Raw genomic sequence first — 22,483 nt, 5'->3', positions numbered from 1 at the left:
AAATAAATGAGCTTACAAAAACTAACAATGAATAATATATAATGTTTCAGCATTTGTTAATCTGCATGTGTTAATGTTGGTTAAAGGAACAGTTCATAAAAAATAAAATGAGCCTATATTTTTATCATCATCAAACCGTCCAAGGTTCTTTTACAAGATTCATACATGTCTCATGACACAAAATGATACATTTTGAGCAGAAATAATTTTTTTTTTTGGATGTCAACAAGAATTTCACTGTTCTCACTTAAAATGTACTCACGCAAGCTCAGCGATTCTCATCTTTTGATTCTCATTGGTTGTCGTGTGTCTTGTGACCACAAGAATCAACGAGATTCAAAACATTAGATTAGTTGAGCTTGTGGGCGGCCATTTTTAGTGACAACAGTGATCATCTACAGGTAAACTATCTATAGCAGTCTAATACACACTGCATTGTGATTTTAATTAGGAACCTTTTCTAGTAGTTTCTCACTATTTATTTCTCAAGTGCTATAAAAATTTCTTTACACGTTAAAATAGTAGTTACACTTATAACAATAATAACCAATCAAGCAGTGAGCGGCACTTTTGAAGAAGAGACCAGTCGTATGTGATTCAAGCATTGTATGGCCTGCAGAACAGCACTTTTTATTGATGTAAGTGCCAAATTCACAGTCAGACATATCAAGGCATAAATGTCTGATTTCATTGATGCGGCGAGAATTACTGTATACGCTGTAAATGTATGTGTGTTAAATGAAAATTTAGCTATTAAGATAAACTAATCAATAAGCTAATTGTCTGAATCAGCAGTGGAGTCATTATATAACAGCCGTGAGTTTTTTTGTGACATATATACTTCATTTCCTTTTGGGGCCGTTTTGTTTACACTTTCAATTACAAGAAATCATTATGGCTTTTATTAGGTAATCTTCAACACAATTCCCCCCTGCCCCCGCCATTTTGCCCATGGGGTTTCCCAGCTCAGGCATGGTGATTTACATACAGATCCATCTAAATGCAATGCAAGCATGTTATTGTTTAAAAGCTGCTGTACTTTTTCATCTAATAGTGACTGTTTGAAAGGGAAATCTATAATGTGAGACCTCGTGTGCAGTGGGGCCGAACTTGATCTTCACATTGAATGTGTTGTGTTTTGCGATTGTCTTTACAAAAAGCGTTTATGTATTATGTAGATACTATGAGATTAAAACTTGTAAAGATGAAAATCTGTGGGCTATCTTTTACTCATCATGCTTTTCTCTTAGGACATATTCATACATATAAATTCCAAATGCATAAAAATATTCCTTAATTCTCACTATTTCTATTACTCTATATGTGTCACGCGGCTGAAGAAGAAGAGGCAACGGAGAGCAGCTCAGAGTCCGGTGGTTCCAAGTCCGGTGCAGCTGGTATCTAGTCCAGTGTCCAGTCAGGTGCAGCCGGTATCCAATCCAGTGTCCAGTCCGGTGCAGCCGGTGTCCAGTCCAGTGTCCAGTCCGGTGCAGCCGGTGTCCAGTCCAGTGTCCAGTCCGGTGCAACCGGTATCCAGACCGTGTCCGTTCCGGTGCAGCAGCCTGAGTCCAGTCCCGTGTCCGTTCCGATGCAGCAGCCGGAGTCCAGTCCCATGTCCAGTGCCATGTCCAGTCCCAGTCCTGCCCAGCCGCAGGCGTCGAGTCCCGTTCCTGCCCAGCCACAGGTGAGATAGAAAAGTTCCTTCGATCCTGTGTAACTACAATATGTAAAACGCAACCTCCTGTTGCGCCCAACCCACCCCTACTTTAATTTATATTTGATAATATATACTGTATATACTGTATAGTTATTATATTTCTGATGTGTGTTGTGCAGATTTACAATTTTGCAAATAACAGCAAAAGATTCTGTTTGTGATGTTAGAGCAAGAATTCACATTACTAAAAGTGTGTTCATGAGCAGTTTGGTGTTAATTATCTCATCAATTTTCCAGGGCGGCGAATAAACGCAATGATGAGCGACTCAGAAGCCGTCAGATAATGATTAAGTGCTCATTGCAGTTATAATCTGGCTGGCTGGTTTGTTGTCTCTTTCTCTGTTAGCATTCACAAAGGGCCCTTGACCAGCAGCAGGCAGACCTTTCCAGACACCGTCTGTGCGCCATCCAGACGAGCAACAGAGCCAAACAAGCCAATAAACAGCCGGCCACTGAGCCCATAATCACCACGGCTACCTCCGTGTAAGCTGCACCACAAAATTAACAAGGCAAATCATATAGTCAAGAACAGTCTGCTAAAAAATTTATTTCCCTTAGATTGTTTTATAACCACACCAGAGATACGTAAGTTACCTGCTGCTTCAGAGAGTGATCATTTATCAGTTCCTTTTAGAACAGGGCCGAAAGAAGTGCTCCTGAAGATGGCCCCCGTTCTTTCCACGGGACGTGGGTTCGATGCTCGACGCATTGCTGGAATGAGAAATAAATAACCAATAATGTCACTGCACTGAAATCAAGCCATCGAGCATTTCCTCCCTGAACTCCTGCATACTTTAAGCTTGTTTACAGGCTTCAAGAGTTATTCTGTCAGCCTCCGAAATGCTTACTTCACTTTCTGTCTGCCCCTGACAGAGTAACAGGCCCATAGAAGATCATTTATTTAGAAACTGCAGACACTGTCATCAAAACAGGAAGAGTAATGAAAAGTAGAAAATGGTTCAGGAGAAATATAGAGACTTCTTCCCAAGTGATAAATGATCCCCGAGTTCTCGTCAGCGAGGCGTATTTGAGTCGCACGGTTGAGGATCACCCTCTCGCACTCCGAATGGTTCCTCAAGCACACGCTCAGGTCACAGTGCAGGTAAGCTGTGGAGTAATTTATCGTCTGGAAGAGACGGATGGTGAAGGTGGCCCTTTTTGACGGGACGCTGGGAAGCTGTCTGGTGCCGTGAGGGTCTACAGGTAGCATGAAGGAGAGACACATTAGCTCTTTGTGACGAAAAGGAACTTCGACTGTGTGCACATAAGCGAAATAATGAACCTGTCGAGGGGTTCAAACATTGGCCAGATGTCTTGCATTAAAAAGCATGACAATTAAGTCCTGTCTTGTGAGACACTTGTGTTAACTCTGAGGATGGACTACTCGATATTGAAAATGTGACATTTGCATCATTGCAATAACACTGAAAGACAATTATGTTATATAAGAGAAAATAACAAACTATGAAGGTACAAAACAGATTGATGTTTGTTAAAAAAGGAAGATTGCATCCCAAACTGATCATTTTGTCATTATTTGACCCAAGAAGAAAAAAGGTTGCTCTTTTCTAAAAGAAGAAATGTAATCTCTTGATTTCTATGAGAGATAATGAAGTTATTTAAGAGATCCTATCTCAGATTTTCCTTTAAGAATGATTTAAAACCCATATACTGTATGTAATTTTTCTGTAGAACGCAAAAGAAGTATTGAAGAATCTATTTTATAGCGATCATGTCTGACATCATTTGACTTCAAAACACTTTAAATACTGTATAGTACATGATTAAGTCTCCCTGTGTTCATGGGATAAAGAAATGTTGAGGCAACTATGCCAAGAATGAATCAGAGTTTAAGTACTGAATATAAATCTACTAATAGCACGTATTGTTCTGTCTCTGCATACAAGACAGTCTGTTATTGGCAACAGAGTCAAGTTCTACTGAAAGTGAACACTTTTTTCACAAGCAGGGACATAGGCATCAGCAGTTTGCTTGCTTTAAAAACACAACCTTACAGCTCCATTATAGGCACATTGCTTCACCTGGGATATTTGTATCTTTCTCAAACGAAACTGTTTGAGGGAATATTTCTCAAGCCATTAATCATTACAATGCTGTTCTCCTGTGATAAAGTGGCCGTTTTAAGCACATGTGAGTTCACATAATCTGCTGCTGATGTATTTAATCTGTGCATTAAAAAGGCAGGAGATGGAATCCATATAATACGGCCATGCTTATATCATGTGGCAAGGTTCAAGGGCACTGTGATATTTAGGTTACCCAAAATGACCACAGAGGACTTTTACCCTACCTAAAAATGCAGCAGGTGATGTTAAATTCATCAAGCCTGATGATGAGTGAGAGGCAGCAGGATTTTAAATCCAATTGGCTGTTATTTGTTTTCAGTTTGATGACGACACACAGGTTTCCTAAGGCAGGGATGAGATCTCCAGGCATGATATCACTCTGTGAGTTCAGACTCATCTCGATGGTGTAGTTGCCTGTGCCACAGATATCATCTGAGATTTAGACGAGGCTGGAAGAGGACGTTCAGACAAGTGCAAAATTCAATTGCTCGCAGTGAAAATTAATTAAGTTGACAACATTTATCATCACGATGGCATCTGCTTAGATCGCATCTGTGGAGCTGAAGTTTAATCAGAAAAACTTAAGTCTTTCATCCAAAACCACAGCGAGTATACTTTATGAACACATGTAAAGATGCTGTTTATGCTACACTCAAAAATGTTGGGTTATTTCAACCAATCATTGGGTCAAAAATAGACAAACCCTTCAGTTGGGATAAATTAACCCAGAAAAGGTTTATATTTGACGCAAAATGGATTAAAACCACCCAGCATCTCAACAATTATTGTATAACCCAGTGGTGGGTTTGTCCATTTTGGACCCAATGCTGTGTTAAAATAATCCAACATGTTTTACAGTGTATTTCCTAAAACAGTACAGTTTAGAGCTCACTTTTCTGACATTTAAGAGAGTTTAAAGGAACAGTTCAGTCTAGAAATGGTGTATGGGTTCGCTTTTAGGAGCTGGGAAGAGCTGGGATATTATTCAGTATAACTTTGACTGTGCTCCGCTCAAACAAGACAGTCATATAAACCCGGGGACGGCATGAGGGTGACTAAATGTAGGCTTATTTAATTTCTGGAGTGAACTTTTCCTTTAAGACATTGTTAGAAAAAAACATGTGAAATCAAAAATCTTGAATTGCCCTTTATTTGATCACACAGCTGTCTGGGAGTAACTTGAAATATTACAGAAATAAAAAAAATATCAATGGGCTTCTACTTTTTTAATTTTTCCACAATTTCAAATATATGTTAAAATCTTGTTTCATTACTCATTGAGAAAATCCTGTGAGATTATTATTTTTATAACTGGCACATCTGAAACCGTTTATCACTGGCACATCTGACACAAACTCAGTTGTTCACACTACTGAGTCACTTGAACGTTTGTGTACTCGAGGAACCTACATCTATGTAGTGAATGTCAGCAGATCTTGCAAGACGCTAAGGATTCTCAGTTGTGGCGGAATTGGACACTTCATATGAAGGAAGGCTAGGTTTTGCTGTTTGTGAACGCCTGTATACTCAAGCCAAAAATCTGGTGTGGTTTACCAACACAGTCTGCATTTGTGAATGAAACAAAGGAAGAGTTGATGAGACTGTTCCAGCAGACGATTCCAAAGATGGAGACGTATTAAAGCTAACTTTTGTGTTGCCGCTGTATTCTTCTTGGGCCTGTTGAGCAACTCTGTGATGCCAGAAGTTGGGCTAAATGTAACGTTCAGTGGATGCTCCTGCACATCTGTTGAATTAGCAAACGCTTGATGAGAGAAAACTGAGTCTTTGCAATTGTCCTTTCCACTTGATACGGCGGATGTAATTGGTTTAACGTTAAACTCTGTTGTCATTACCTGTTCTGCAGATGCCGTAGTTTCCGGGGGAGCAGAGAAGGTTGAATGGTGTTTAATCTCGGCAGTCGGGTAAACAACTGGGGAAACAGATGTGCTGTTTATTGGTATTAAATTCTGAGAAACAATCTAGTGCAAAATTGACTTTGGTGAGGTGTTATTCACAACTGAAGAGTTGCTCTGATCGATGTGTTGCAAAGTTGTTGGTTGAACAGTGCTACGAGTACAGTTTCAACTTTAGATTGCAACTGCGGTGTTGCTGTGAGGGATGTCTCTTCAGAGTGATTCTCAACTAATGGGATAGTGCTAACGGATGGAAAAAAGCATCTCAGTCCCTTTTGGCTTTTTAGGACCTTGTTGTCTGTCTGCTAACAGCTAGCTGATGTTTTCAGTTTTCAGCGAATGGTTTAAAAATATGTTCTTGCTATTGCTGTTCTTAGAGATGCCCGAAAGTTTCGAGAGCACTGTGTCATATGTTGTCACGATTTTGTGTGCGACTTACCGAAAGGAGTCAAGATCAGTGATGTCTTCTTCTGGGAAATGACATGAGGGTAAAGCAATCTGTCAGAAACAAAAAATTGGGTTCTAAAGACAAAGGTGTAATCGAGGTCTCTGTCCTGGCGAATGTGATAGATGTTCTGGACACATGGCTGTGGGGGGTGTTAGGGGAACAAGATGAACAGTAAAAATTCAAGTAACAAATGGTGTAGTACTGTTACCATTTCTCGTCCTGTGAACATCATGGTAACATTCAACCTCTTTAAAATTACAAATGCGATTTCACTTGACACGCTGTAGTAGAATTCAGTAAAGTTTGATTATTTCTGAATCTTCTTACATTGGCAGGTGTAAATGAAGATTGAGCACACGTACGTTCGCTGGGTTCACGAGTAGCTCGAGCCAGTCTGCGATCTGAAGAATCTGATGCGAAGAGCCTCAATGTCTCAGAAGGTAAATGAGTTCGAGATTGCCTGACGGAACCATGATTGTTCTCCTCAGAGAACTGAAATGTATTCAGAGGCTTTGTCACAGGAAATCATGTAAATAAATTTTCAAACTGATCAGGGAGTTCTGAAATCTCTGCTTGTGTTGAAAGGGCTGGAGTAGCAGTAAATGAATGTTGAGTGTGCTTCATTAGAATCCTCTTATCACCCGTCGTACTTGTTTCCTCAGCCAAGGCCATTAATCTGCTTAGCAAAACTGAAGAATAATATGTTTCGTTACGTATCTCAATAGCAGAGTTATTACATGTTCTGGCTTCAATAGATGGTTTTGTACAAAGAGACGGTGTTTGGAGTAAACGTTGTTATAAGATGAAGAATCAGTTGAGAAGCAGTTGAGAAAATGTCATTGTGAGGTCGAACATCACTTGTATTCAGACGTAAGAAGCTGGTTGTTAAGGTTTGGAAGAAAGAAGTATGCTTAATGTGATGGTCTTTACTTGATTCCGTTTGAGAAATCCATTTTCTTTCTAGTGAATCTCTTGCGGGGGCAATTTTAGGCAATGAGTCACTTATCAACCGCAAAGCCACAAATTGTTTTGTTACATGCATTTCGCCAGTAGCTGTCAATATGTTTGGAAAATAATTCAGCATGGAGTCAGGAGTCTTTGTATGGGTTACCCTTGAAGTGGAAAATAAAAACATTCTTTAGTCTCGGTGCACCCCCAAAATGGGTTTCGATTAATTGGTTGTAGGATTTCTGCTGCTTTCTGTCATTAGATACTGACCTGTAATGCTGTATTAAGCATCCCTGAATTTTGAGAATATAGATTATTCAGCACTTTCAGTTCCTCTTCTACTTTTTGGATATTTTTTTAAATCAGGGGCACTCATTGCTGTTAAAAGTCATGTGGGTTGCAGGACTGTGACAGGCATAACGGCTCATTATTTTGAATGGGTTTGAGCGAGCGCTCTGTTCTAAACAACACCAAAGCCAATTTTCACTCCTGATTTTGCCGTGGCTTTCCATACTCTCTTTTGAGTCCCTGAGGTTATCAATTACTGCCGGATCAGTGGCAGATACCACAGGGATGCCATTCGCGGGTGAAAAAGTGAAAGAGTCTAAGACCGTTTGATTCTCGCTTTTCAGTGGAGCATGAAGAAAAGCAGAGATCTTTTCCCTGCCTCTGGGCAGATGAGCAGAAGGCGTCATGGTGTCATTCATCATTGACTTAAATTCATCCTCAGCTGAGGGGCGAATACCCCCTTCATCATTAGAAATCAATAAGAGATCTCTGTCGGACTGAAGCTTCATCTCTGCAGTGCTGTCTTTACTCAAGAAAATGTTATCTGTGCCATTAGTTGAAACAAAGCTTTTATCATTTTGATTAATTACATTTCCATCAGCAGTTGCGGTAACGTTTACCCTCTCATGCGGTGTATGGAACAAATCGGTCTCTGGATAACTGGCTACAGCTATAACTTGATAAGCGGGTGTTCGGTAGAAGCTTTTTCGTCGTAGTGTCCCGCGTTATTTTGGTCTTCTATCGGCACAGTGGTTCTTAAGGTTGTGATCTCATTTTTCATGGACGGGTAGCCTTGCAGGTCCTCCTCTTTAGCACTGACTGGAGAAAAGGCAGAGTTGCATCATTTACTGCAAGCGTATGCATAAAATACACATAAATACAGCTAATGTAAAATGGTTCAAGAAGCAATAAAAGTTTACGACTGAACACATCAAAAAACGAATAGTTGCAATTATTAGAATGATTGCTTACACAAGTTAGGTATAAAACAGCAAATACAAGTGAATTGTGGCGTTTGTCCTACAGCTAATCGGTGAGTAAATTATGGCAGCATTTTATGTTTTGGGTGGGGTATCCCTTTAAGTTAGCAAACTTAATTAATACATTTCAACTTGTTTTTATAAATTACGTCACCAACTGGTCAAACTTACTTAAAAATGTACTGTAGTTACATTTTTAGTTGTTTGGTATCATTCAAAATCATTTAAAGCTCTTTAGAAAATGATTACTGTGCTATCACGTGATCACTTACACATCAGAATTACACTTTTTTTTATTAGGTTTAAATGTAAACATATACTTAAACGCCATACTTAAGCTTCTTCCTTGTGTTCTTTAAAGGCACAGATATATAACATCATAAAGTTTTATGAGATGTACAACACAGATGTCTGTCCCAACAGGACTCACATAAAGCTCAGCGGTCTGTCTGCTTCACCTTCCTCTCTAGCCATTTATAAACGGATTAGATTACTGACACGGAAACTGAGGAAAATAAAAGGGATTTGTGTGTCAGTACAATCCATCGTCACTGTCATCATGTTTGACTGGGTATAATTTTCACGCGTGTAGCGGCTCATGTGAGCTACCATGATTGAGTAATCCATTATTCAACATATGCATTATTCATTATTTAGATAAGGTTGAAATTCAGTGTACAGCATCCTGTTGATGAGATTTTACATCCGGTGCCAAGTCTTCTTCGTGTGAAATTAAACTTTAGATTAAAACAATTTGATTTATTGATATTTATTAAGATCTTACAGGTCTCTGAGGGGTTAGTTATCTTTACTGTACAATATTGAAGGCAATGTAAGCATTTATTTAATTTTTTTATTTATTTCTACCATTGTGTGTTTACATAGAAAAACAATGGAAAAGTAACGCATTGGAATGAAAAAACACATTCTTTATGAACCACTCCCAATTCAGTGCCTACCATTTACTTATCCCTTGTGTGGTGTTCATACTTTTGTAACTCAGTCTAGTGGACTGCAGTTTTGGGTTTTTAACTCAATACAATCAAACACTTTATATTAAAATAATTAAATATCCCAATTACAAGCAATCTAAACAGCATATATGATTAATATTTGCCCTGTACACCTTTGTAAGATCATGAATTGAAATTTCAGGAACCTTTATTCGCAGGAACAGCAGGGGCAGAAACAAAAAACTCACACTTACACACACTTTCAAACACTCTGTCTCACACACGTACACAGAAACAAACACAAACATATTAAAAGGAGGCCCAGATGTGATCGGGACAAAATGAATGTACACAGAACCTTTGTTTCCACAATTTGTTTATGCCCTGGGTCCAGTGGAACAAAACTTCCTGTATGTAATATAAATGTATAGGGGGGTGTACAGTGTGTGGTCATTTACAATTTGTCCTGATATACATTCTTCACAGAAAATTAGGTTGAATTTGAAACAATAATTACTTGCATATTTTTTCTTTTGATAAAGATGTAAGTAAACACCATACAAGAGTTAAAGATGTTGTTCACATTCAAAAGGAAAAATCTGTCATCATTTACACACCCTCTTGTCATTTCCAACCTGTATGACTTTATTTTCTTCTGCAGAACACAAAAGAAGATATTTTGGGCACAGCCCCCCCATTCACTTGGATTGTGTAACCAATGCAAGTCAATACGGGGCTGTTAAAACCATTCTTCAAAATATCTTCTTTTTTGTGTTCTGCAGAAGAAAGTCATTCAGGTTTGAAATGACAAGAGGGCGTGTAAATGATGACAGATTTTTAATTTCGAAGGTTTTACTACTCCTTTAATTTACATTTACACACTTCCGCTGTCCCAAATCCTGGACCCATTTCTGCCAAACACATTTTTATTGAATTGAAAAATATAATTGTTTTTACTTCAAACGCTTTTTATAGCTATCAAGTCTGCAAAGATGAGCAGGCCAACCACAATAATCTTCAAATGCAGTTTTATTAATCATTTCCATTCAACACATGAAAGCTGCCGTTAATCCATTTATCAACAAACAGAGAGCGGTGTAATCAAAGCAGCACACTTCCCAAGTGAGTCATTTAGGATGAAAGGAAATTGAAACATTGTGAATATCGTCCTGGGGCAACATGTTCTCTACAAAAGCAAATAACAGAGTCACATGTCAGTGTGGATTCTCTCTAATTAAAATGAAAACATGAAACAGCTGCGTAATCAAGATAGGCCTTAAGGCACGACAGTAATTTGTGACCTCACTTAAGATCGTAGCCGCGAACCGAAGGGCAGCATTCCTTCTGTGTGTGTGTGTGTGTGCGTGTGTGTGTTTGCATGCATGCCCTGAGTTATGAGGTCATCGACTGAAGAAGCGAGCTAGGGTAGAGGCTCATGTGATTAATCTCACACAGGAGTGAAGGATCTCCAAACCATGGAGCTCCCTGAGTTTCGCCATGTGCCTGAAAAAACAAAACAGAGATTTATCAAACCAACAGAAAATGGTTCCCTCCCATTTTGGTCACACAATGAAGTCTGACGAGTAAAATATAAAACCACAGCTAATGCAAAACAAGCATGAAAACATCACACAGCGTTTGCTCTGCATATAAATGAAATTCATCTGGTGTGAGTGATATCTTTGGCAGCATTTTTGACGTGTATTATTTTCTTTCCCAAATGTCTTTTTTTAGTCAGCGTTCAGATCTCAGAGGTTTGAAAACGTATGCTCGAAGGAGCGTTACCGCTGAGAACCTGAAAGCTCATGAAAGATGAATGTTGTACGATTTTGACTCCTTGACAAACTGTCGGATTGTCCTTGTAGCGTGCTGACTCAGAGAATATAAAATGCTCCGCTAAATTGTGCACTAGTACTTTTCTGATGCCTGAATGTTCGGACATGAATAAGACATTTTCAACAATTAAAAGTGAAAGCCAAAAACTGAAGCATTGGCAAGGTCAATGTACTGTAAAAACCAATGAGAACATTTCAGCTTTTTAAGAATATAAAACCTTATCTAAACAAATAGTGACCATTTTTAGGGCTACGGTGATGCTGATAAATGGTAAGGTTGTTAGTTAATGTTGTTTAAAAGGATAGTTCACCCAAAAATGTTGGTTACCCAAAAGTTGCGGCCCCCATTTATTTCTACTGAATGGAAACAAAACCCATGTAAGTGAATGGGGTTTCGTTGCAATTTGGATGTCACCGCTCATGATGTCACCACTTCAACACCTAAGATGAATTTATTTTCTTACACTGCAGATCTGAGGACTAGTTCATTGTGTATTGACAAAGTATCCAAACCCAAGTAATCTTGTCGGATGATTTAAAAATGATCTTTTCCCCTTATTCCCAACCGAGACAACTACATTGGAAAAGTACATCAGTGTGACTGGTAGTCAATATAATATAACAGATAAAGGCAATTCTGACTTCATTATACCTGGGCTCTGCTTTGCACAGCTTCCCAAGGGTGATGGCTGCATTCTGCTGGACAGCCGCTCTCTTGCCGTCCCCGGCAGCATGCCGTAGCAGCAGTGACACGCAGTCTGTGCCCAGGAGGTTACTAGCAGCTTCATCTGCTCCCAAGCAATGGCCCATACACAGAGCTGCATTCCCCACCACCACCTCATCAATACTGCCAAGAAGTTTTCTCAAGGTGTACAGCCCTGAATGAACAATGTGCAGCACGGACGCACACACAAAGTCACTGTAAGGCCACAGAACTTAAAACATCTTATTCTTTGAAATGCTCTGTCCCTCCCACCCCTCGGAACTCACTCTTGTCAAGCTTAACCAGCTCCTCACAGGCCTGTGGGATAGACGCAGTGCAGACTGCCAGGGCTTTAATGGAATAGCTGGAGCTCATCTCTCCTCCAACCTGGAAGAACACACACAAGCAAACTTCAGTTAAAGCCCTATTTCAAAGCCCTACTTACTCTGCATTTTCCGATAAAGACCAGCTGACCGCACATTATCCTTAAATACAGACTATACCTTCAGAATCTTCAGCAGTCTCTTCACTATCCCGTTCTGCACGACTTCCTGAGTGGCGGCGTGAGAAGTCGGGAGGAGGACACTCAGCAGACCTGCTGCTCTCTGAAGCCACATACAAAACAAGATAACATGTTTGGCACTCTATATTCCAGCAGTAGGAAGGACGGGATGTTTCACAAGAGAATTCGGCTTTGATCCTGTGTATTTTGTTGCACCTTGTCAACCCTGTCGTCTCATCACGACACAGAAACATCACCACAGCATAAACCGTCAGCTTCAATTAAATATAAAAGGAAATAAAGACAGCATTGTTTCACCTTAATTGTACTACGAGATATAGCCTGACTGGAGCGATATGAAGCACCAAGACAGCAAAACCCAAGCAAACAACCTGGAACCTGATTTACATAGTCTGGGAAAACAGTCTCTGGGTTAGGGCCCGGGGCTGCTACAGTAATCATTATGTAAATGCTTCCGTGCATGCAACTTTCTTCTCTTGGGATGTTAAAATGTTATCTATAGTAAATATATTTAAAAAACAAACTTGCATTTCTTGCCAACACTTATAAAAAGGCAATAAAAGCAGCAAAGGCTGAGCACCTCCGTAACCTGATAGAAACGAACAAAAACAATCCAAGTTTTTTTTTAGCACAGTTAACAAATAAACAGACATCACCTGACCTGGTTATTCCGCCGCACCTTGGTAGCAATGAATTCATGAAATTCTTTACAGAGAAAATCGAAAACATACGAGACAAAATAGTAAAAACTCAACCTCCAAGTCTGTCCTATGAATCAGTACCAACCATCGCTCAAAAAGAAAGGCTCCAGTGTATTTTACCTATATAACTGGAGGATTCAATTAAACTTATTGCAACATATGTTGCAGTAAGTCGAATTAAATCCTCCAACTTGCTTATTAGACCCCATACCAACTAAATTATTAAAAGAGTTACTACCCGTTGCAATTGAGCTCATTTACAATATTATCAACTCGTCAATTAATCTAGGCCATGTCCCAGGACACTTTAAGATGGCCGTCATTAAGCCTATTATCAAGAAACCAAACTTGGACCCCAACGAACTAGGAAACTATAGACCGATTTCAAATCTCCCTTACCCGTCAAAAATACTAGAAAAAGTAGTGTGTACTCAGTTATGCGCTTTCTTAGAAAATAATGACATACACGAAAAAGTTCAGTCAGGCTTTAGACCGCATCATAGCACTGAAACTGTGCTCGTTAAAATTACAAACGACCTGCTTATACTACAGATAAAGGTAACATCTCACTCCTAGTCCTGCTTGACCTTAGTGCTGCATTTTGATACTGTAGACCATAACATACTTTTAGATCGCTTGCACAATTATATCGGTATTCAGGGACAGGCACTACAATGGTTCAGATCTTACTTATCAGACAGACATCAATTTGTCCATTTAAATGAGGAATCATCAAACCTAACGCAAGTAAATAATGGATTACCTCAGGGAACGGTTCTAGGACCCTTGCTATTCTCCATATACATGCTGCCCATTGGAAACATTATTGAAAAACATGGAATTAGTTTCCACTGCTATGCAGATGATACCCAGCTATACATCACATCAAGACCAGATGATTTCTCCCAGCTATCCAAATTGGCAGAGTGCATCGAAGATATAAAACATTGGATGACTTGCAATTTCCTTCTTTTAAACAGAAATATTACTTATCGGACCAAAGACATGTAAACCGAATATTTTGGATTATAACCTGCAAATTGAAGGATGTACTGTTAATGCAACAAATACAGTAAAATATCTAGGCGTTATATTAGACAGCAACCTGTGATTTCAAAATCACATCTCAAATGTCACAAAAACAGTCTTTTTCCACCTTAGAAATGTTGCCAAATTACGAAATATTCTTTACTATAATCATTTAACTTGTTATATAAAACACCATGTAGTATGTTTTACCTTTTTTGTGTTTTAAGGTTTCTATTTTCCCCTGTAAAGCTGCTTTGCAACAATGCACATTGTGAAAAGCGCTATATAAATAAAGTTGAATTGATTCTGTGCTCCAGAGTCCAGAGATCCCAATAAACGGGGATTAGTAAAAGCCAGGCCCTGACCCTGCTTAAATGAATTTAACTTACTGTGATGATGCCTCCTTGGGAATCGCTCAGCAGTTCCAAGCACCTGCTGCTGGCCAGAACAGCATGTTCCTGTTGAAAGAAAACCAAAATGATCCCCAACATGCCTGTTTCACATGGTTGTAACATACGGATGAAAAAAACACGTTCTGCTCATGTGTTGGCTTTACCTGGGTCACGTGACAAGGATGTGAGGCTACATTGATCATCAAACCAAGAAGGGGATAAAGGACACTTCTCCATTCACAGCCAATCTGGCGCTCCTGCAACAAACACAGTGCATTATCTCGACAGCGACGGAAATTTAATTTGTGTTTGCACTTTTAGTGTCTGTGGTAAATAGCTGTTTCACACCTCATGTCGCAAGATAGCAAAAGATGAAACAAACCCACAAAATATCATGCATTATTCAGTGACGTTCAAGGACAGGGAATTTGGAAGCTTGGTTGTGACTTAAAAGGATATCATCTGAATCTGGCTTACCATGGCTTGGAGAGAGCATCTCCAAAATTCGGAACGATTGCCCAGCTTTACTCCAATGACATCATCCAGAGCCAAACGTCCGATCACAAAGATTAAGGAGGCCAGGGTCTCGTGGCTGGCAGTCGCAATGTTTGACTGAAAATAAATAGCTTTAAGTAAGCATGGGAAAAACAGCACTTGCCAAAAATGAGCTTTGAGACACGTAATAAATCACCAGCAGATGCTCGAAAGGAAGGGCAAATATTGCTATGAAGTTTTCCATCGACTGAATTTTAAATCTGAAAAAGATAAATAAACAATAATTAATTCCTAAAGAACAAGACCCTACTGTACAGCAGTTTTTTCTTAAATCCACAGATAACCCACTTGCTTTAGGGCACATGGAGCCTTTGGGGCAAGATCTAAAGTCTTTTATAATGCAGCAAGCAGTGATCCAAGCAGAGCTGTGGTTTCAAATCTCACACTGCTGACTCGAGACATGGCTAACCATCCTTATCTAGAAACCAGAGACTTGGACTGAATCTGCTGGACACTTTTCATCGACTAACTATCAAACCGTTAAATTTTCATTTTCTGTTGTGCATGAAGATGTTTGATTTTCTATCCCATCTTCTGGTCAGCGTGAGCTTCTTACTGGGTCTTTAAGATGGTGAACGGCTAGAAACGTCGAGAGGCCGATCTCTCTCACTGAGGATTGTTGAACGTGATGGATTGTTTGGTGTTAAATGTGTTCACGTTGCATTCTCAAGAGGCCGAGCGGTTGAGCTGAATGAATTTGAATGTGCTCTCTTTATTTAATACGTGCGACTATGATGTATGGGGATTAAATGGGCTCCCGGGTGGGTCGTGCCCAGGATTTCGTTAAGGGATCCTTTCTCAGACTCAGATGCGGATATTCATCAACTGGAATGACGTGGAATACGCAAAGGCCAAATGAATTAAGTGTGCGTACTTGTTTTCTGCAGCCAAGCTCTCCAGAACAGCCAGTGCAGAGGCTGAGCTTGTATCCCGGTGAATGCAGCCCATCAGGGCCTCTGCCGTTCTACAGGGGACAGAATGCATTCATTATGAGGCTTCATTAAAAGAACTTTAATAAAACATGCTTTAACAGTAGGAGACCTTCTACATGCTAGATAATGAGGTGCTTCCCAGACAGAAACACCAAACTCCCGCTAGCCCTGTAAACAACTGAGAATGTTGAGATGAAATTGAGATGAACATTTTTTTTAAATATCAATATTTTACAAGCAAGGTTTTTTGCAATATTAAATCTGTAATACTATTTAAAAGTTATGACAAAGCTTCACACCGATCATTCTTAAAGAACAATATTTAACTTAAACTGATTTATATTTAAACAATATAAACATAGAGCATCTTCAAAGTAGCACTTTATAATACATGGAGCTATCACTTATTAAGTACTGTATGTTCTGAATATGCACTTTTATCACTATCCTAGAGCTAAAATGATACATTTCTGACCTGACGTGGCCTCCTGTATTTGCCCTTGCAATCTAAAAAAGCACACGTACCGATATAAATCCAGGTTGTTGATGAGCAAATCCCGTCCCTGCCCAGTCTGTGAGTACATTCTGAGCAATTCCAGGCATTCCCAATGTATATCATGTACCGGTGATGCCAACAGCTGTACAATGTATTCTCTGGCATCAGGACACTCCATTAGCATCACTTGGTTTGGCTCTAAGAAGGTACATGGTTACAGAGAGGATTTAATGAAGACAAATGCAGATTTAGATGTGCAGTTAATGAGAATATGACTGAAGGGCACAAACTACTTGCTAAAGAGACTTTTAATGTGAGAGGCGATAACAATTACACTGGGCAGGAAAAGGGTAAACTGATATCGACGTGGATTCAGACAATTTCACAAATCCTCATTACTTTAAAAAGGGGGAGAAAGCAGAACTGGATCAAATGGTGTCGGTACATTTTAAGTTGTCCAGAGGGAAGCACTTTAAAAAGAACAAAGGAATATGCAAAATGGATTGTTATTCTTTCTCTCATTTTACCGTTTCCATCACAAACTGTCCTCCATAGTTTGATGACAGACACGCATAGATCCACCGCACATGGCTCTTTTAAATTCTGTGAAAGACAGCTAAACGCAGAAGACAAATAAACAGTCACTCACCATATCTCATATACATGTACAGTCAATGAACGCAGAAAGATGTTTAAAGATGAGACATCAACCATGCAAAACAATTAATAAAACAGCAAATCTTTAAAACATGCCTATAAATCACTGTCAAATACAGACAGACTCATTGAAAAATGTATTCTGGCGATGGAAAGGGAAATCCGACACAAACCATCAGCATACAGCTGAGCCAAGATCACGTGCAAGATGCTGTTCGAATGTATTCATTATTTTTGAACAGAGCAAGACAACCGATAAGAGGAGAGACAGCTATTTGATCAATTTTGTGGATGTAATCCATCATATTTAGACTAAGCATGCACACTTCATGATAATGTAATATTCAAAGCGCAAAGCTTCTTCTGGCGCAGTTTCTTAGCACCATTACACTATGTATGCCAATGTGCCAAATGTTCAAAGTACACCGTGACCACAAACTGTCAGGTTGACTTCTTTAGCAACCTTACCTCCTTACAATGTTATTTCCATTGATGACACTGAAGCCATCGTTTAATCTGAATAATGTCTGCCCGGTACCTGTGAGGGACAGCAGATCATTTCAGAGTTACTAAAGTGTAGTGAGAGCCATATATCATCACAGAACCACCGTAGCTAGACTCATACACATAATACCTTTTCGTTCAAGGGCAAAAGAGCGGGTGGGGAAAATAAACAAAAGCTTGTGGTAAAAAAGCGTCCCCTTATCTATACACAAAAACGTATTCTTTATGCTTGTTCTTTAGAAATTCAAGAAACTAGTTCACAAAGAGCCTTTTAGAAATCTCACCTCTCCGAAACACTGGCAGAAAGCTTTCCGTCTTGGAGAGCTTTCAAGATTAAGCGACACATAAATGTGTGTAGAGGCCACACTGTACCTGTAAGATTGCTTTTAACACTAAACGAAAACAGCTTTAAAGACAGGGAAATACTCGGGAGAGAGAAGTAATGAATTAGGTAGAATTAAGTCATGTTGGCCTTGAAGCTGGATTTAGCAAGTTTACATGTTGATACAGTACATGGGGCTTGTATATGTTGGTTCTTTTAAAAGAAATAAAAAAAATCCTTCACATTTCAAAGCACTCAAAGATGAGGAAAAAGTAATATACTAACTGATAAGTCATCCATATTTAGTTATTTTGTGACACATTTTACTGGTTCAGTTTATGAAAATTAGTGAGGTTGATCTCACTGTGAGGTTGTAAACTGCAACCAATGGCTCACTCCAGCCCTCCCTTTCAAAGCACTACGGTGGCTGACACATGACTTTGTTGCTGAAGGAGATAACGTATTTACGAAACACACTCTAAAGCAGTTTGTCCGATTAGGACTACTGTAGAAAGAACATGCTGAATTCCACGGTGTATGTAGATAGAAATAGCTCATTCTAAGGTAATAAAAAATAACAATTCATTATGTAAGGTCTTTATACACCTCTGAAGGCATACAGTAGTTATGTATATTATATTGCATTTCTGTCAATAGATCCTCCAAAAAATTACACTTTGGACCTTTAAAAGGTTTCTAAAAAACTTTTGAGCCCTGGTCTGTTCATACTGTATATTAACACACTATCAGAACGCAGCAGATGCAGAAAAAAACTGAAGGGTAATCCAAACGGTCACTAATCTAAGCCTGTGCTCATGATACGCGCTGTGTCTATCCTCTGAGGCTGATCATGAGGATTATTTTCCTCATCATGAACTGCAAACGAACCATATAGCAGGATCAATGAGCCCTCCGCACAAAATTCCTCACTCCTCTCCTCTCTTTATCGATTCCGAGCGCAAGAAATATCACTCTGCCCTCTGAAACAACACTGAGTAAACCGAAGGCATATTTCACACGAATCTGAGAAACAAGCATTTGTTGTGTCTACTGTACCGATAATTGCAGCAGGTTAGGGTTCAGTGACAAACAGAAAAAAAGGGTTCAGAATTCATCTGAACTTACAGTCTTTAATAGCCCATAAGAGCAGCTCCAGTCCACCGCAGTAGTAAAGATTAATCTCATTTTGTCTGCTGAGCTTTTTCAGTAGCTCTGGAATTGCCGTGGCCTGCTCTGTTCCATCTTCAAGCTCTTCCCAAGCCACCTGTTCCTGGAGAGCCGCCTTCTCTTCTGTATCCACTTGGGTCATATAGGCTATTGCAATGAATGGTGATTAATCCATAAAGGTTTAACTTTTCATTTGAAATTATTCTATGGAAATACATTGAGTGTGTGTGAACGTAATGCTGTTTTTCTACTGGAATGGTTGGAAGTGAATGAGTAGCTTGTTTTAAACCATCTGACATCGTCTATAAGCATGAAAGACTTTGAGAAAGAGACGATGAGAGAGAATGCTATTTTGTTGCCATTGGGAGATGCTTTATTGAAATCAATCCAGAAAGACACAAAAAGCTTTCTAAGTCTACTATGCTGTATTTAAAGGGACAGTTCACATTGAAAAGAAAATCCTGTCATCATTTATACACCCCCTTGTCATCTTAAACCTGTGTGACTATCTTTCTTCTGCAGAACATAAAAGAGGATATTTGAAGAATGTAGGTAAATGAACAACGGTGGTACCCATTTAGTTCTATTATACAGACACAAAACCAATGCCAATGGTCATAGTCAATGGGTGCTGTCGTTGGTAAAAATATCTTCTTTTGTGTTCTGCGGACAAAGTCATAAAGGTTTGAAACAACATGTAGGTCAACAAATGATGACAGAATTTTTATTTTTAGTTGAACTATCCCTTAAACATTGTTTTTTTCTAAGGCATGTTTTTATACTGTTTTATACTTGACCTTGCCTTTTAAGAGAGTCTCAAGAACTGAAGTTCACATTTCTTCGCGTGTCACGTGATTCACGAGCCTTGATAGTTCCAGGAATTATGTTTTCTCTTTAAATTCATTATTTCTTTCATTTTTCTATTCATTAAATGACTTACGTCTTTAAATTGGTTAAAGGTTTGTCACAAATGGTCTGTTTAGCCGCAGCTCCATGTGTTACCACTAACTTATTTAGTCATTTAGTAGACGCTTTTATCCAAAGCCACATTCAAATGAGATAAACAATGGAAGCAATCGGAGGAACTATTCGACGAATTATTGAGAGCATCCATGAACTGGCATTGCTGGGAAAAACATTTCAGTCAACGGAGTTGACGCAACTCTCTCTCTCAATGCCTCGGAGATCTTCATAGCCTTTTAGATCTTACCTTTGACCATGGTCTCACGCTGCGGCTCTATCTCTAAAATCTTTTGATAGCATATTCTAGACTGAGGATGACACAAAACAAACACAATAAAAAAGAGAGAGAGGATAAGGTACAGACAAGACATGTACAGTAAAGATACAATAAAGTGAACGGCACTAACCTCTGAGAAGTTTTTGAGCGCCAAGTATGATTTTCCCATGTGTACGTATGCTTTAACACATCTCCCATTGCACTGTGAATAGAAATTACATATTCATTAGTCAAATAAAAAACAAAATATTGCTTTGAAGAAATGCAGCTTTCAGTACATTGGATGTTCCTTTAAGCCAAGCAATCAATAAATAAACAACCAAATACATACTTAAGATTTCTAAAAAGGGCTTACAGAAGCAGAGAAGCTATTTGGCACAACTCAGGGGAAACTTATCTAATTTTATTTATCTAATTTGGTAATGCAGAGAATCTACACATAGACCGCTCGACTGCAGTCTGCTGTTCTCTCCGAACAAGAGAAGATCAGGAACCCTCTACCTTGGCTGACATTGACAAATGAGGGGGCATTTCTCTGACCTCTTTCCCACTGTTGTACTCACCCTCAAAGCCCACTCACAGTCACTTATGGCCTCCTTATATCTCTTCAGTTTGATAAACGCCTATATAATAGATCAATGTATGAGACAAAAAACACAAGAGACGTAGCTCATATTAGTTTTCGTACAATTCAGCTGTTTAGAGTGGCAGAGGCTGTACTGAAATAGTGAAGGGTAAGCGTGTAAATCACCTGAGCCCTGTTTGTGTAGAGCGTCTGCATGTCTCGCAGCCGGTCCAATCCTTCACTGTAAAACCTAACAGCTGTTTCGTAATCACCTCGAGCGTACGCTTTATTCCCCTTTTCCCTTAACGCTGCGGGTCAAATGGGGAGAACCTTAGATGTTGCAATAGAGAACCTAACCAGGCAAAGCAGAAATTCATTTTCACTCTTAGGAATCACCTCCCCACCGTTAGCCTTGTCCTCGTTCATCTTCCGTCTGTGTCGTCTCTCCTCAGCATCTTTTTCTAATAGTCTCATGAAGTTCTCTGTTGTTTAAAAAGACCCAATGTAACATTTATAATAAACGAGAGGTGAAGATTAAGGGAAGTTTGTATTGATATGATTTACAATACTTCTGTGGCAGACGTTTTATATTAGACAACAAATTATTCAGCAGTGAAAGAGAACTGTCGGCAGATGAAAAAACTGAACGAATGTACTCATACAATCCCTACCTGGATTTTGGCTTGAGTCATTCTGGATGCTCTACAAAAACAATAAAATAGAATAACATAACAGACAAAGATGCAACAACATGTAATGTATTGATGTATGAGTACTGAGCGTTTAACCTGAATTTTAGACACATTCATGTCATTATTCTCATTACTAGTAACCCAAAAATGCTACACATGTATGGAATTGCTTTATTTACAACAAAATATTAAGCCATGAGTCACACATATGTATAGAGATCCGTACCAGTGGCCTATTTTGACATGCTTCCTTCAGTTCCAGAGAGGCGATTACTTGATCTGCTTTTTCCAAAGCTTGGACCTGACAAGACACATCGCTGGATTTTAACCCCTTCACCAGCTCATCTGTGACAATATCACAATTGCATTATTACCTTACAGTGCAAGAGCTTGTAAATGTTGTGAACTGCAACCTGACGCGACGGATTGCATTAATAAACGTCGCTTGCGTAGCATACAGGCTACGAAGAAGATATAAAAACAGTACTTACGTATTTGGTCAACATTCCTTAAAAACCTTTCGAAATCGTGGCTGTCTTGTGAAGTCATGCTGCTAAACGAACAGTAAAAGTTGCGGAGAATTTACTTGAAGAAACACGGAAGTCTTGTTTAGACTCGCGAACGAGTAACCATAGCAACAGCAGCCGAGAGTTAGGCGCGCCCCCTTACGTCTAATTAAAATCTGATCTATCGATATTTTATCACCAATTTTAATTATTTGATATTTTATGTCGTATATGCGTGGAATAAATGCGATGTTTAGAGTGTCATTTCAATGAATAAGCTTTTAAAAATTCTTCAAATGTTATATCTAATATCACCATGCAATATGACCC

General features: G+C 39.1%; 1 protein-coding gene across 1 annotated transcript; it reads right to left on the bottom strand.

The window, feature by feature from the left end:
• Window positions 1–10,348: 10,348 nt before the first annotated feature.
• On the bottom strand, window positions 10,349–22,293 carry ttc12 (tetratricopeptide repeat domain 12). Its single transcript, XM_079482195.1, has 21 exons — window positions 22,139–22,293; window positions 21,874–21,992; window positions 21,627–21,657; window positions 21,360–21,437; window positions 21,142–21,263; window positions 20,954–21,013; window positions 20,521–20,592; window positions 20,361–20,421; window positions 19,109–19,297; window positions 17,626–17,695; window positions 17,028–17,116; window positions 16,530–16,698; window positions 15,947–16,036; window positions 15,209–15,272; window positions 14,995–15,129; window positions 14,682–14,774; window positions 14,515–14,583; window positions 12,376–12,477; window positions 12,160–12,259; window positions 11,822–12,047; window positions 10,349–10,837 (listed from the first exon to the last, which is right to left on the bottom strand). Exons 1-21 carry the CDS (start codon window positions 22,194–22,196, stop codon window positions 10,768–10,770), a joined length of 2,067 nt encoding a protein of 688 aa, XP_079338321.1. The 5' UTR covers window positions 22,197–22,293; the 3' UTR covers window positions 10,349–10,767.
• Window positions 22,294–22,483: the final 190 nt, after the last annotated feature.

Source organism: Barbatula barbatula (assembly GCF_947034865.1).
Source record: "Barbatula barbatula genome assembly, chromosome: 19".
NCBI lineage: Eukaryota > Metazoa > Chordata > Actinopteri > Cypriniformes > Nemacheilidae > Barbatula > Barbatula barbatula.
This window is presented reverse-complemented; position numbering and strand designations above follow the sequence as displayed.

What these genes read in the sequence shown, in the direction of transcription:
- ttc12 (XM_079482195.1), bottom strand. Translation starts at nt 22,196, where the DNA reads ATGACTTCACAAGACAGCCACGATTTCGAAAGGTTTTTAAGGAATGTT. An exon ending in TGACTCAAGCCAAAATCCAG is followed by an intron (nt 21,438 to 21,626) that starts GTAGGGATTGTA and finishes TTTAAACAACAG; the next exon opens with AGAACTTCATGAGACTATTA. An exon ending in GAACGAGGACAAGGCTAACG is followed by an intron (nt 21,264 to 21,359) that starts GTGGGGAGGTGA and finishes TTTGACCCGCAG; the next exon opens with CGTTAAGGGAAAAGGGGAAT.